We start from the raw sequence: 14,548 nt of genomic DNA, 5'->3' as shown, positions 1-14,548 counted from the left end.
GGAAATAGCGTGTAAAAATCGTGTAATACGATATTATTTAAGCGCCCGAGTAAAAAAAATATATAATTTTATATAATTCTATATAATTCTATATAAATATATATGATTCATATAGAATTATATATAATTCATATCAAATTATATATAATTATACAGAATTACATATAATTATTCAGGATTATATATAATGCCACCAAAAAAATCACAAATAATTACATATAATTATTAGGGTGTGCCATTTTGAGGCGAATTTTTTTTCAACAAAAAATAGGCTGAAACCTTGCAGGAAGGTGAGAAGAGAAGTATGTTCAAAGCGGAGTTCTTAATATTAATAATTATTAGGGGCCTACTTCTAATTTTCCATTTCTTATTTAAATAATATAATAGAAAAATTTTTTTAGCTTCCCGCTAAGAAAATTGAAAATTTTCAAAATTCGGAAAGTTATTGGTTTCGGTCCGATTTTCGAAAATCAAATTTCTAGGAGATCTTGACGTTTTGAGGTTCTAGGAAGCTATCCTGACTAATTTTACGATGATGTCCGAGTGTATGTATGTGTATGTGCGTACGTACGTATGTAGATATCTACAACTTTTGAACGGATGAACTGATTTCGATCGCCAAGATCTCATTCGACGTGGCTTGACAATATCTTGAAGCTTTAAAAATTGAGCTTGATCGGTCGAGCTCGTTCAGAGATATTCCAAAAATAAACTTTTTGCAAAAATATTTTTTTTAGATAACTTTCAATGTGCTTGATGGATTGATTCCAAAATATAATCAGCTTTAGAACTTGATAAAATGTGTCGATTACCACCTCAACACGTAAAAAAATGCTGGAGTTGAATTTACCTCACCAAACTAGTAAAAATTGACCTACACTGTGGTCTCCGTATTGACAATTGTAGTAACGTAAGTCACAGTGTGCATGATATTTCTCTAGTATAGGAGTTCTGCTTACTGCTGTAATGTGGTAAAACTTTGTAGGCTCCACAATTACTCAATGTAGTATAAAATACTTGTGGTTTTTGGAACTACATAATTTTATATAAATTCGTATCTGCAACTATTTTTGGAGTATATAATACCAGATTATTTGTACAATCTACTCCAATATGTGGTAAAATGATCGAAAGACGAAAATAACAGCTCCACCTACAAATTTTTCACATCATTCTGTGGGTAAACCTTGACTCGTGTCAGTGCATTTAATATCCCTGATTAAACAACTGAATTCGATCGAATTAAACAGAATTAAATTTTTAATTCTATTTAATTCAGATAAATTCTGTTAATTCGGTAGCTAATTTAAAAATGAATTCTGTCTAATTCGGCAGGAATACCAGAATTCGTCCTAATTAAAACGAATTTAAATAATTCTATTCGCTTTAATTCTGATTAATTCGAAAATAATTCTCCAATTTCTGGTTCTGAATCCGAATTAAATTGAAACGAATTTGAAATTTTTAAATCGGTTTTATTCTGTTTAATTCCAATTCAATTTATCAAATCAGTTGAATTCTGTTTTGCAAAATTCGACAGAATATAACAGAATCAAAAATTTTAATTCGGTCGAATTCCGTTGTTTAATCAGGGCTGGTAGCATTTTTTTTTTTTTTACTAAAAATATTTATGTGACGTACTTTTTGCTGGTTATTTATTCAATCACTTTAAATGGTTTTTATGAGAAAAGAACCATCAATCGGTCATTCATTGTATGGTAGTATTAAATTCAATAAACTTATAATTATTTCGGTATGAAATGAAAAACATATTGCAAAAACATGAAAAATTTATTGCAATTACTTCCTAAATTTTCAAAGAATATTGCAATACAAAGATCACTGGTGGTTCTGATTTACCGTGATATAGGGTGAATTACGGTAAATCACGCTAATAGGGTAAAATAACGGTGATTTATAGTAAATTACGGTGAATCACCGTAAATTACCGTAAATGAGTGCGTAATATCACGGTGAGCTTTCACGGTGATTCACGTCTATTTACGGTGATGTTCTATAATCGAACTATGGAGATTTACCGTGATTCACGGTGAATTTTTTAAAAATTCTGCTGCCCCATCGATGTTTCATAATGTATTGCCTTTTTTTAAATACAATAACAGTGATTTTCGCGGAATCACCGTGATTTCGACATCACGGTGAGATCTCGCGTCGATTCACGGTGAACTCTCACGGTAAATTACCGTGAATCACCGTGATGCTACCGTGAATCACGATGAATCGCGGCAAATCACCGTGATTCACGGTAGCTTCACGGTGATTCCCGGTGATTCACCGTACTACACCGTGATTCAAGACCGCCAGGGATTTCTCATATTTAACGTTAAAATTTTTAAATAATTTTACTTATATGAATTTGTTCAAGTACTGGTCCCATTTTCAGAGATGTTCAAGTATTAGGTATTTTATCTTATTAGAAAAAAATACTGTTTTTTAATTTTTTCAACAACGATGTCTCTTAAAGAAATAACCCGATTTATGGTTAAGGCGGCAATCGACGTGTCTTATTAAGTTCTAGAGCTAATTAGAATTAAAAATTAATTGTGCTAAGTTGTTTTAAGGTGACCCGCACCTCCAAGTTACGATCACAATAGCGACTGACAAGGATTACATGTTAGGCGCCACCAAGAAATTGTTTTATTATTAGCAGTCAGCCCAGCCTCCTGGTACTGAGTCAACTGATTAGGCTAACTTATATATAATGAAACTTTCAGGGTCGGATATCCACCCGTTTCTTAGTCATTAGGAATAATTAATTGAAAGATAAGAATTACATACTCAGTGGTTATAATATATATACAAAAGATCAACCATTAAATTTATTAGTTTAAATGTCAAACAAATCCACGTCACTCTATAATATTAGGCTGAATCTTCCTGAATTTTATACACTGGTGAAGCGTCCTCCATAGTTAGCGCCTACGCTTTTTAAGCCTTCCTCGGGAGCATGACTTACGTAGTTGACAACAAACTCACCCGAATCACGGTAATTTTTAAAGCTGATTGCGCAGTCGTAATATAGCTTACGAGGCAAATTCAAATAACGCAACAGAGAGAATGTAATTCAAATTTCCCGATTACAGTACATTATTTGAGTGCTAAAGATTTTCTTTTTTAACAATTGGCGTAATAAATCCATTATTTCAGATGCTGAGATTCACATGCCAAGATTAGACGATGTGCGAAATTTAATCAAACATGAATTAAAACTGAACGACGCTGTCAGAATGGGCAATACTGATTATGCTCTTGAAGTATCTGGAGGTTCTATACTTTCAATACGAGATACCCAAGCTTTTCATTTTGATTTAGACACATTTTCAATGTTCGATTTGATACCGTTTTGCCAATGGCAAAATAGCCCTCGATCCGTAATTCAAGTAAGAATGCTTCTATATACACTACAATAAAATGACTCCATCATCGATTTCTTAAATTTTTACCATTACAATTTTTTCTACATCATTATAATCCTTACTACAACAATGATTATTGAATAAAATCTAATCAGATTAACCCGGGAAAAATTGGTATATAGCTTTTTCATGCGGGTATATATGGAGCAGCAACATATTATCATATGTGATTTGTTTTTGCCGTGATTGCAGCATGGCATATGTTTAGCAAGAAATAACACGACGTACGAAAAATATTTATTAATCTGTAATCGATTTTTGATTAAAGAAAAGCAAAGTTTTACCCCGACATTTGTGATGTGTGAATACTGCTCACTATTCGTTGGTTGTTCAGACTTGACTACATTTCATCTATTAAATTTTTTATCAAACATTTTTATTTGAGAATAGAATCAAAATTTCCAATCGACTATCGTCTAATAAAACAATCAATTATAGTTATTCAAAATAACGAAAAACCCACATCTTTATTACTAAAATAACCATTTTTTATTAGAGTATCTCATAAATCATAATTGTCAATTAATTTGATGATATCGACATTTTTAACCCTTCTGTTCCCACGTTATGAGAATTTTACTCACGGTCGGTTTCAATGTTAATTATTTTTTTAAATTCAAATGGAAAGACCACTTGAATTTTTTTTTACCTTTCGCAAATTTTATATTCTTTCTAACCGTTTATTAAAAAATTACTTATTTTCATTATAAATAAAAAAAAAAAAAATTTTTTTTGAAAGACTGAGATTTTTTCTCATGGCGAAAATATTAATGGATGAAAAATTTCATTCTTCGTTCCTATTCGGAACGTCGTTCGGATAATTCAGCTATACGGCAGAGGCCATGAGTGCTTAAATTTACAGCTACACACACATACATATCAGTGTAAAGGATTGTGATCAGTTGTATTATTTATTTTAAAAAATCTATTTACTTGGAAAAAAATAAAAATTGTTATTTTAATTATTCAAAGATAATAATTGAAATACGCAACGTTTCTTATGAAAAAACACTTTTGGAACTGTGATGCGCATGCGCAGAAGCCGTGAAATTTTCTCTCATGACGAGAGTAAAGAAGGTGAGTTGAATAACGGGGGTACTGAAGGATTAATAAAATTATTGTTTGCGAACTTCCACAAATTAATTATGTTGTCCATTTCTAAATATTTAATAATGTTTAGTGGTAAGAAATATAATTTTCCTTATGCTTGATAAACGATAAATTGGAGATAGCAACTAACAATCCTTCATTTTGTAACGAGGTGGAATGATTTGGCATTCCATTTAAATTTAATTTTGGCTCGCGCCAAAAGATCCGGCCTCCTTCGTCAACAACTGCCAATCTGGAAGGCAGTATTGCCACTTATGCGCCTAGGTCGTTGTGGTCGAGTTCCTCGACGTTTGGTTAAAGGGGTTGGCCACTCTGAGTCGAGAGGGGTACGAGGCCCAGAGACGACGAGTGGTCGTTCTCTTGGCTCGCAGCAATCGCCGTGGACGGACGTGCTCTACCACTAACATCTTACTTTCCACTACAACTACCATCTACTACTGCTACTACACGTGCTGATATTTTATACTTATAATGGGCCAAGAGCATATAAGCCCACCTCAGGTGGAAGCTTATTCTTTACTTAAGTTAATTAAGTTTATTTAAATTATATTATATAATAATTATTGTGGATTGGACCTGGTGAATTTGGAAAGGTTTAGAATGGATTGGTGGACTTGGAAGGAACTGGTTGGAGGTTTTGGTCATGGAGGAAAAGGATCAGTGGAAAGAAGGACTGGTTTGGATTGGAGATTGTTGAAGTAAGTCGAGTCGTTAATTATTGTCGAGTTAACTATTTTATTTGTGAAGTGATAATTTTTGAATTGAAGAGTCGTTATAATTAATTAATTTAGTCGAGTCACGTATTAAGTCAGTCAATTTAGTCGAGTCAGTTTCATCAGTCATCTTGGGTTATTGTCCATAGTTTCATTCACTATTTGTAAAGCGACTTCATTAAATAAATGTCATAGTTTCATGTCTGAATTTATACTTAGTTTATAAATTTAATAACAACCTTCCTGACTAGTTAAATATAACATCTCTCTCTAATTTTAATACTGCGTGGTCCGGTACGGGGTTATCCTCGTCCTGAGATTACTGAGCATAGCTGGACAGGTACGTAAGACACTTTTAAGTTTTACACATGTGTGGACCCTTGTTTTATCACGACCACATTTAGATGATAAAAAAAGTGGTCTCATTACAATTGCAATACTATAAGTTTGAATTATAACAGGGTCAATGTTCCTAACTACACATGCATTTTGGTACAACTTCGAGTATTCTGATTTACAGACCCGGACAAACTTGACTTACAGTCCGGAATATCCGTGGCTTATAGTTTAGGACGACCCGGACGAAATTGCCTTCTAGTTCCGAATATCCGTTGCTTACAGTCCCAGGCGCCCCGGACAAACGTGACTTACAGTCCGGAATATCCGTGACTTATAGACACGGACAAATTAACCTTAAGGAATCCGTTTCTTTAACCGTGTCCGTGACTCCAATTACAGTCACGGATTTGTCCATGGATGGTGTCAATAGATACTTCGCTGTTGCTTACATAACCGGAGGCCCGGACAATCTTCATTGTTGACAGTCCCGGATATCCGTTGCTCACAGTCCCGGATATCCATCACTTACAATCCCGAATATCCGTTACTTAGAGTCCCGGACGCCCGGACAGTCACAAATTTGTCCGTGGATGGTGTTATTAGCAGTACCGTATAGATATACTGTTTATTAGCCATTAAACGATCCACCAGAAAACCCAATCAACAGCCTTCTCGAGTTAGGACAACGGAAAATCCCAGAGTATAGAAAATCATCTTACTGTATTTAATTATAATATGCAATTCACGATATGAACTTCAACTCGAAACTATAGTTATTTTTTTGCTTAGTATCAATATTTTGAAAATAATAAAAATAATTTTAAATTATTATAACAGGGCTATGCTGTTACTCTGGTCGTCCTTAAATTACCTTTTTAAGGGCGCCACTGGAAGTGATAACGGCCTCCCAGAACCGGATCTTAGATCATCAGGGTCGGTGTAATTTTATTTAATTGTAAGAGAAGGATGAGGAAGGATAACTTATAAGTAATTTACTATTTCAATTCACCAATTAAACCTTTTTATTTTCTCATGACCTAATTGACCTTTATAATTTTAACTTCACTTATAACCTTTTTATAAACCTTATTTTATACCTTTTTAAACCTTATAACTTCTTATATAAACCTTATAACATTAAACCTTATAAACCTTAGAACCTTATGACCTTATAACATTAAACCTTATGACATTAATTGACCTTAACATAAAACCTTATAACCTTTATAACTTCATTAAACCTTATAACCTTTTATTTATTTACCCGCAATAATTTTATTAATAAAACCAGCCAACTACCTTTGGCGTTACCACACACTCACACACACAATGATTAAAAATCGCTTAACCTTCGCGACACTTAATTACTAAATTAGCCAACTACCCTTGGCATTTCCACACACTCACACACACAATGATTAAAAATCGCTTAACCTTTGCGATACTTAATTACTAAATTAGCCGACTACCTTTGGCATTTCCACACACTCACACACACAATGATTAAAAATCGCTTAACCTTCGCGATACTTAATTACTAATACTTTTCCTTAACTACTTATTTATTTCACTCACTCGGTCCCCTGGACTTATTTTACACACACTTCTTAAATTAATTTTCCGCAATTAATAATTTAATTAATTTAGAGAATTATATAATTTTTAATTAATTTATTAATTGATTTTCCTTTCCTATTTTATAGAGTATTATTTCCTTTCAATTTCTTATCACTTATTTTAATATCACAACCTTCACTCATTAATTTAATACCACGTTACTTCAGGTACTTTTATCACCACGATAATTATTATTTTATTTACGCCTTTTTCTTAATTAATTATAATTTCTTTAATTACGTAAATTCTCTTAATTAATTATTCGACGCCTTCGACTACAGACTTCTCTAATCTCCCCGAGACAATTTTAATTGATTTTCTTAATTTATTATTTTTATTATATTTTATTTATAAGTAATTAATAATTGACTAGCGTCTATGACTAGATTCGACAGTTCCGTTGCACGCGTCACTCGACCCACCTGGAAACTTCTAGAACAATTCCGGCTACCTGCCTGGAAATATTTTATACACGCAATGGCTCCGGCTACCTGCCTGGAGTTAATTAATTACTAAATCTTATAATTATCCGAAGTTAATTTATTAATTTACTTTTGCAATTAATTCAATTCGCGAGGATTTTCTTTAGGCGCGACGATATTAACGTATGCCAAGTATTTAATAAAATTTTCCGGCTTCCCGCCTGGAATAAATTTTATAAATACCTCAACAATTAATTCTCCAGCTCTCTCGTCGTCGTCTCTGTCCGGGTTCTGTCTAGTTAATTGTCCTTGTTCTCGTTGGTCTCACTGGGTTCCGTCTCTCTTTCTCTCTTTACTCTCCTTTCTTTCCTGTTTCAATCAGACGCAATTAGTAATGTTTATATAAAATACCGGCTAACTGCCTGGTATTTATTATTAATAATCGGGATTTTTATCGCTTGGTTCCACAATAGACTCAAGCTAATAATTAATTAATTACCTGTTTAATTAATTTAACAGCGTCTGTTATGGCGTCGGTTGTCTCGTCACCTTGTCTCCACCTCTCTATTCGGACGTCCCGATGGTTAATGCCCGATTCTCGTTCCGGTCCCCGTTTTTAATTGCTCGCTCACTCTTGACTATAGTTGTCCTTTTTCCACTCCTACTTAACTCTAGGTGGGGTCGACGGTCGAGCAAGTGAAATTTCCATTTCCGGACGACTAGTCGCTACCTACCCGGAATACCCGAAGTGGTAATGTCACATGACCGACAGTGCGCATAATAGATTTTATTTTAAACTTAATTGAACGCGGTAAATACAAATTTACCCCGTTACATTATTGTAAAAATCAATTAAATCATGTGTAATTGTTACTATTATTATTTAACAATTTTTTGCATCAGAAATAATACAGGAATTAATTTTATATTAATAAGATTGAATATTATTTTAGGTTAATTAAAATATTAAATTTAATGTAGTGTCCTTTTTTACCAATGAAAGACATTCTCTCTTACCATTCGATGCAAAAACTATATATTGTAACGGATTGAGTAGGTAGGGTTTTCAACACTCGTGTGTTGACAACACTCGCCTAATAGCTCGTGAACCAATCACACTCGTTGTCGAAAGCACCTCCCACTCAATGCGTTAATATTTTATTTCGAGCTCGAAGAGCTTGAAAACGTATTCTTGACAATGTTTTTGAGCTCAAGGAGCTCAAAAACAGCGAGAAATTTAGGGGCTGGCCCGCAGGGTCAACTGATAGACCGATTTTTTTTTCAAATCGACCAGGACAGCTTAACTATCATTTGTTAGTCCTTTCCCGACTATACTGTGATTTCCCGGTCTTGAATGATGTTTCAATGAATAAATTTGAGCGTCGCACAGTTCAAGCAGTTTTATCGTTATTCTGTTTCAAAGAAACAATTGTTAGGTGTACTTTTCTTTTTTTTTTTTTGTTAGAACGAAGTATTACCTGGACAATGTTGGGCGTTCAAAGGGTCAACAGGATCCATTGCAATCAAATTGCTCCATTCTATTTATATATCTAGTATAACACTTGAGCACATTGCAGCTTATTTATCACCGAATGGCAAAACGACATCTGCTCCTCGATATTTCTCAATTTGGGTAGGTCACTTCAAATAATATCTTTCTGCTATAACAATAAATTCAAGTAAATATTTTAGGGGCTAAAAAGCATTGATGATGAAAAAGGATTCTTATTAGGAGAATTTACTTATGACAACTGCGCCTCACCAGTACAAAATTTTCCAATAAAAGAAAAAACAAATGAACCTTTCGGAATAATTGAAGTAAAAATTCATTCCAATAGTGGACATCCTAATTATACTTGTCTCTATAGAATTAGAGTACATGGCCAACTCGCTCCTTAAGTAATGAAGATTTTGTATATGCACTGGAACTTCGGATGCTCACAATTTAATCAAAAATTTTCCACTTATTTTACATCATCTATTGGTTATTTTTGCATTCCTTCCATCTGTTGAACATACCAAATTATCTTAATAAATCTGAATTTGATACTATTCGGATATAAGTAGCATTACTTATAGTAATTTTTTCATTTATGATTAAAACGTGAATAATTACAGGATAAGTATGAAAATTTATTGTCTATGCAAGAAAAATTACTATATGAACTAAAAAAATCGTAACTGATGCTCAGAAAATTGACGACACGTATTATAAAATTTATTACATGTGTTCAGTCACGAGCTTGATTAATTTGAATCAGCTTCGTGGATTTCCACTAAGTCCGGGAGTTGTCGAACTCGCTACTGTCTGAAGGTCAGAATAGTGCCGGGACACTCGCTATTTGGGCCCGGTACATACAATTTCTAACTCAGGGTCGTGTCAAGACGCTCTGAGAACCCGCTACAAGTCGGCCAATCACATAATTCATTTTATATTGGTCTACCAATGAGAGGCTTCGCTATCAACTACTTCCCGTTGGCGCGCTTTTAAGCCAATAGAAAAATTCGTTATATGCAGCAAGGCTGCCACGTCGACACCAAGTTTCTCGACGACTCTACGACGCTACCATCTTTAATATTCTACAACGTGCTTTGCTACTTGCATCGTGCTTCTAAAACCGCTTTCAGTAATTAATTCTTTTGTGATATAAATTGAAACCGCTACGCTAATTTCTCTCTTTAGTTAGTCAGTATATCAAGGCTGCTATTTACTGAGAGTAAATAACTTGATTGTTATTTATAATTATAATATAAATAATTACCGCATTTATAACCGCTCTGACCACGTGTTAATTTTATATACGTGATTCTTTTCTTGAGTTTTTGCATTCGCTTCACGTTAAGTTCAGTCGCATTCGCTATTAAATATAATTCTTGCAATTTTTTAGTATACATAGTGTAAATAAATATCTAATTTATTTCTCGATAAAACCGTGTAATCTTTAATTGTTTAATTCTTCACGCCTAAACCAGACCCATTTTTGTTCATTCGCTCATTTTACATTTATGGTCCTTCGAGCCGGATCTGGCGTGAACTAAACAATTAAAAATTATTTAAAATTAAAATCAAAAAAATTGTGAGAAAGTGTGGTGTCAGTGTTGTGTCGTGAAAATCGCTAAGTGCCGTGGGCATTGCTGAGCACGGCTAGAGGGCTGTCCTTGGTGATCAATTTTACACACCGGTGTAAAAAAGACATTTAGTTAAAAAAGATCAAATAAACAGCGTCGGGTTCACGTCATCGCGTCCATTTTGTGTGCCACGTCGAATCAAGATGGCCGCCGAAGCCCAAGTCGCTCTGCAAACGCAACGCATTGACACGATGCGCAATATGTCCAACCGCGTGATTGACGCACTCGCTACACAAAGTGTTGCCGCTATTGATGCTGAACTCACGATTCTAGAAAGTTCATGGACTCGTGTCAAAAAAAGATGCCTTTTATCCCGCTTGGAAATTGGTGAATACTCACTGCACTAATCGCGTCGATGTATTAGGACGCTACATTGATGAATTCGCTTGGTGACACGCCGCTCATCGCCAAGGTACCGAATATTTCCAATTTCGATACCTTTTACAGAATTTGCTAACTGTTTCTACTTTCAGTTAACTCACTCACTATCAATTGATGTATTACTCGCTACCGCTATTTTAATGTTGCATTCGCTAACAGGAAGTAAATGTACTGCTCGTATACTTATTGATCAAGGATCGGAGTTATATTTTGTGACGCATTCGCTAATTAAGAAGCTGGATATTTGACTCAGTATAGCAGCTGTACCATTTCGTGGGATTAGTAATGTGTCAGCTGGGCATTCGCTTGGGTCATGTAAGATAACGCTGCATTCGCGACACAACAACGCTTCTATCACTATCGAAGCTCATGTGCTTGCTCTATTGACGGTAAACTTACCGTCATTTACGCTAACTAAGAAGAAATGGCCGCATATAACTAGGCTACAACTCGCTGATCCAGACTTATTGACATCACGACCTATTGTCATCCTTTTGGATACAGCACCAGCTGCACATATAATCAACGCTAAAATAAGAAAAGATAGTGACAATGACCCAATCGCTCAGTCAACATTGCTTGGTTGGATCATATATGGCTCTGTGGACACTGCTACATCGAAATTGACCGCTTATGGTCATCATGTCACTGTTGATGATCAACTACAAGACTTGTTGAGCAAGTTTTGGTATCAAGAAGAGCCACAGACAGAATTCGCTACACGCTAAACTGAAGAAGAAGAAGAGTGTGAACAACACTTTGTCAATACACACTATAGACAGTCTGATGGTCGATATGTCGTTCGCTTGCCGCTTAAATCTTCGCTAAGTCAACTGGGTGATTCGCTCAGAGCTGCACAATACGCTTTATTACGTCTTCGCACTACTGAAGCCCATAACTATACCAAGAATGGAGCTCAATGCCGCTGTCTTACTCACTCAACTGGTACTCTATGTCAAGAAGGTTTTGAAACTTGAAAACATACAAGTTTTTTTATGGACAGACTCCGCTGTATCCTTAACGTGGATACGAAACAACCCAGCTAGATGGAAAGTCTACTTCCGCAATAGAGTTACCAAAATTCAAAAATCGCTACCAAGTGTCAACTGGGATTTTGTTCCTGGGAAACTTAACCCAGCTGACTGCGCTTCAAGAGGTTTATCAGCAGCCAAACTAGAACAGCATTCGCTATGGTGGACGGGACCAAAGTGACTCAGTCAATCAAAAGAAAACTGGCCATCTTTTGACATTCCTACGCAGTTGACCTGGAACTCGCTAAGACTTTGCTGATCAAGTATCTTCAAAGTCAGTACTATTCGCAAGAGCTGAAGATATTTAAAGATGGTGATTCTCTACATCGAAATCATCGTCTCGCTAAATTGATTCCCTACGTCGACTACAACGGAGTACTCAGAGTCGGTGGTCGCTTGGAGAATTTGCTGCTGGATGATGAACAAAAAAATCCAGCCATTTTACCAAGGTCATCACGCTTAAGTACGCTATTGATCGATCATTCGCATCAGAGAACATTCCACGGGGGAACTCAATTAACTCTCGCTGATCTACGGAGATCTGTCTGGATAGACACGAGACGTAGAGGTGTTCGTGCACAACAATTAATGGGACAATTGCTATCCGCTCGTGTAAGACCATCTAAAGCATTCTTACACACTAGAATAGATTACGCTGGGCCAATAACCCTGAAGACTTTCCAAGGTCGAAGTGCCAAAACCTATAAAGGATGGATCGCTATTTTTGTATGTCTCGCTACGTCCACTATACATATTGAAATTGTCATCGATTACTTTACTGATGCTTTCGTTGCAGCTTTTCAAAGATTCACTAGTCAAAGAGGCGCCTGCAGTACCCTATACTCGGACTGTGGTACAAATTTTGTAGGAGCAGACGCCACGCTAAAGAAAGAATTCGCAGCAGGATCGAGACAGCTAAAAGAAATTCAGGATTTACTCGCTACAGATGGCACAGACTGGAAGTTCAACCCGCCAAGCACTTCCCACTTTGGTGGCAAGTGGGAAGCAGCCGTAAAGTCAATCAAGTTCCATCTCATACGAACTATTGGTGAATCGCTATTGACTTACGACCAACTCACTACAGTCTTAAAACAGACTGAGGCTGTGTTAAATTCAAGACTGATCGCTCCGCTATCTGAAGATCCTGCAGATTTAACCGCTCTAACTCCTGGACATTTTCTCATCGATGAACCGCTAATCGCTGTACCTGGGCCCTCGCTACTGGAAAACAATTCAGCTACGTTGTCACGCTGGCAACAACTACGACAAATGTTCCAGAGATTTTGGAGTAGATGGTCATCGGAATATCTACAAAGACATCAATCAATATCTAAGTGGCATAATCTTTAAAACAACATCAAAGTGGGTTCATTAGTCTTGTTGACTGATGAAAGATTCCCACCATCGAAATGGCCGCTTGCACGAGTACTCGCATTACATCCAGGCAGAGATGGCCTGACTCGAGTAGTTACGCTGAAGACCGCTAAAGAAAAAAAAAGTTTTGACATTTTGTAACGCTAAGTTTGAAAAGCTCAAAAATAAATAGAATTGACTTCAAATATTTATTTTCAAGCGTTTAAAATTGAAAAATAGCGGGAAGTTTGAGAGATGATTTGCAGGGGCAACCGTTTTCTCAATTTTTTTTTTTGTTAGAAATCAATTAATTCTGGAAATAAAGAAAAAAAAAATGCAAATTACAGATGATCTTTAGAAATAAATTACTAAAAAAAAAATAACACAGTATTTGAATATTCTAATTATTTTTAATTTTTAGCTTCAGCTTTCACTCTGGTTTTCATTTCCACTTGAATTGACTTTTTGAATGAATTAAGAGATCCCCCAAAAAAATTTACAGCTTTTGAGTATTCATTGATTCGTTTAAATATTCTGTTCCTGGGTCCGTTTTGTATAAATGACTTATTGGAGTATGGTACTTTTAAAAGTCTATTTTCCATCAGATTCTTATTCGGAATGTTGAACTTGATATCTGAAAATATTTCTGGAGAATCAATCATATTGTTTACTGCCTTGAAAAAGAAGGTTAAATCTGTTAGTACGCGTCTTTTGGATAATTTCATGATCCCCAAACTGGCTCTCACATCTTCAACATTCATCAATACACCTTTTGCTTTCCAATACTTGACTATACACTTCGATACTACCATTCTAATAAGTCGTATCCCACGAAATTTAACATTTTCCCTTTTTTCGAAAAATGGAATCATTCTAACAATGTGCTATAACAGGGCTATGCTGTTACTCTGGTCGTCCTTAAATTACCTTTTTAAGGGCGCCACTGGAAGTGATAACGGCCTCCCAGAACCGGATCTTAGATCATCAGGGTCGGTGTAATTTTATTTAATTGTAAG

The 14,548-nt window shown here is 35.4% G+C and overlaps 2 protein-coding genes across 2 annotated transcripts; both read left to right on the top strand.

Annotated features, from left to right (window-relative positions):
• The first annotated feature begins 3,248 nt into the window (after nt 1-3,248).
• LOC103580577 (SUN domain-containing protein 1-like) lies at nt 3,249-9,629 on the top strand. Its single transcript, XM_053740487.1, has 3 exons — nt 3,249-3,392; nt 9,104-9,271; nt 9,331-9,629. Exons 1-3 carry the CDS (start codon nt 3,249-3,251, stop codon nt 9,535-9,537), a joined length of 519 nt encoding a protein of 172 aa, XP_053596462.1. The 3' UTR covers nt 9,538-9,629.
• A 1,281-nt stretch (nt 9,630-10,910) lies between these two features.
• LOC103580575 (uncharacterized) lies at nt 10,911-13,529 on the top strand. Its single transcript, XM_053740486.1, has 3 exons — nt 10,911-11,043; nt 12,409-13,032; nt 13,126-13,529. The coding sequence occupies exons 1-3, from the start codon at nt 10,911-10,913 to the stop codon at nt 13,527-13,529; spliced, it is 1,161 nt and encodes a 386-aa protein (XP_053596461.1).
• The last annotated feature ends 1,019 nt before the right edge of the window (nt 13,530-14,548 follow it).

The sequence above is a fragment of the Microplitis demolitor genome, chromosome 7 (genome assembly GCF_026212275.2).
Source record: "Microplitis demolitor isolate Queensland-Clemson2020A chromosome 7, iyMicDemo2.1a, whole genome shotgun sequence".
Lineage (NCBI taxonomy): Eukaryota > Metazoa > Arthropoda > Insecta > Hymenoptera > Braconidae > Microplitis > Microplitis demolitor.
This window is presented reverse-complemented; position numbering and strand designations above follow the sequence as displayed.

Bases quoted from the DNA above. Each gene is read 5' to 3' on its own strand.
- LOC103580577 (XM_053740487.1), top strand. From the start codon at position 3,249: ATGGGCAATACTGATTATGCTCTTGAAGTATCTGGAGGTTCTATACTT. The intron at 3,393-9,103 runs GTAATTCAAGTA...TTTTTTTGTTAG, and splicing joins GGCAAAATAGCCCTCGATCC to AACGAAGTATTACCTGGACA. The intron at 9,272-9,330 runs GTAGGTCACTTC...TAAATATTTTAG, and splicing joins CTCGATATTTCTCAATTTGG to GGGCTAAAAAGCATTGATGA.
- LOC103580575 (XM_053740486.1), top strand. From the start codon at position 10,911: ATGGCCGCCGAAGCCCAAGTCGCTCTGCAAACGCAACGCATTGACACG. The intron at 11,044-12,408 runs GTTCATGGACTC...ATTCCTACGCAG, and splicing joins TGAACTCACGATTCTAGAAA to TTGACCTGGAACTCGCTAAG. The intron at 13,033-13,125 runs GTACAAATTTTG...TACTCGCTACAG, and splicing joins TACCCTATACTCGGACTGTG to ATGGCACAGACTGGAAGTTC.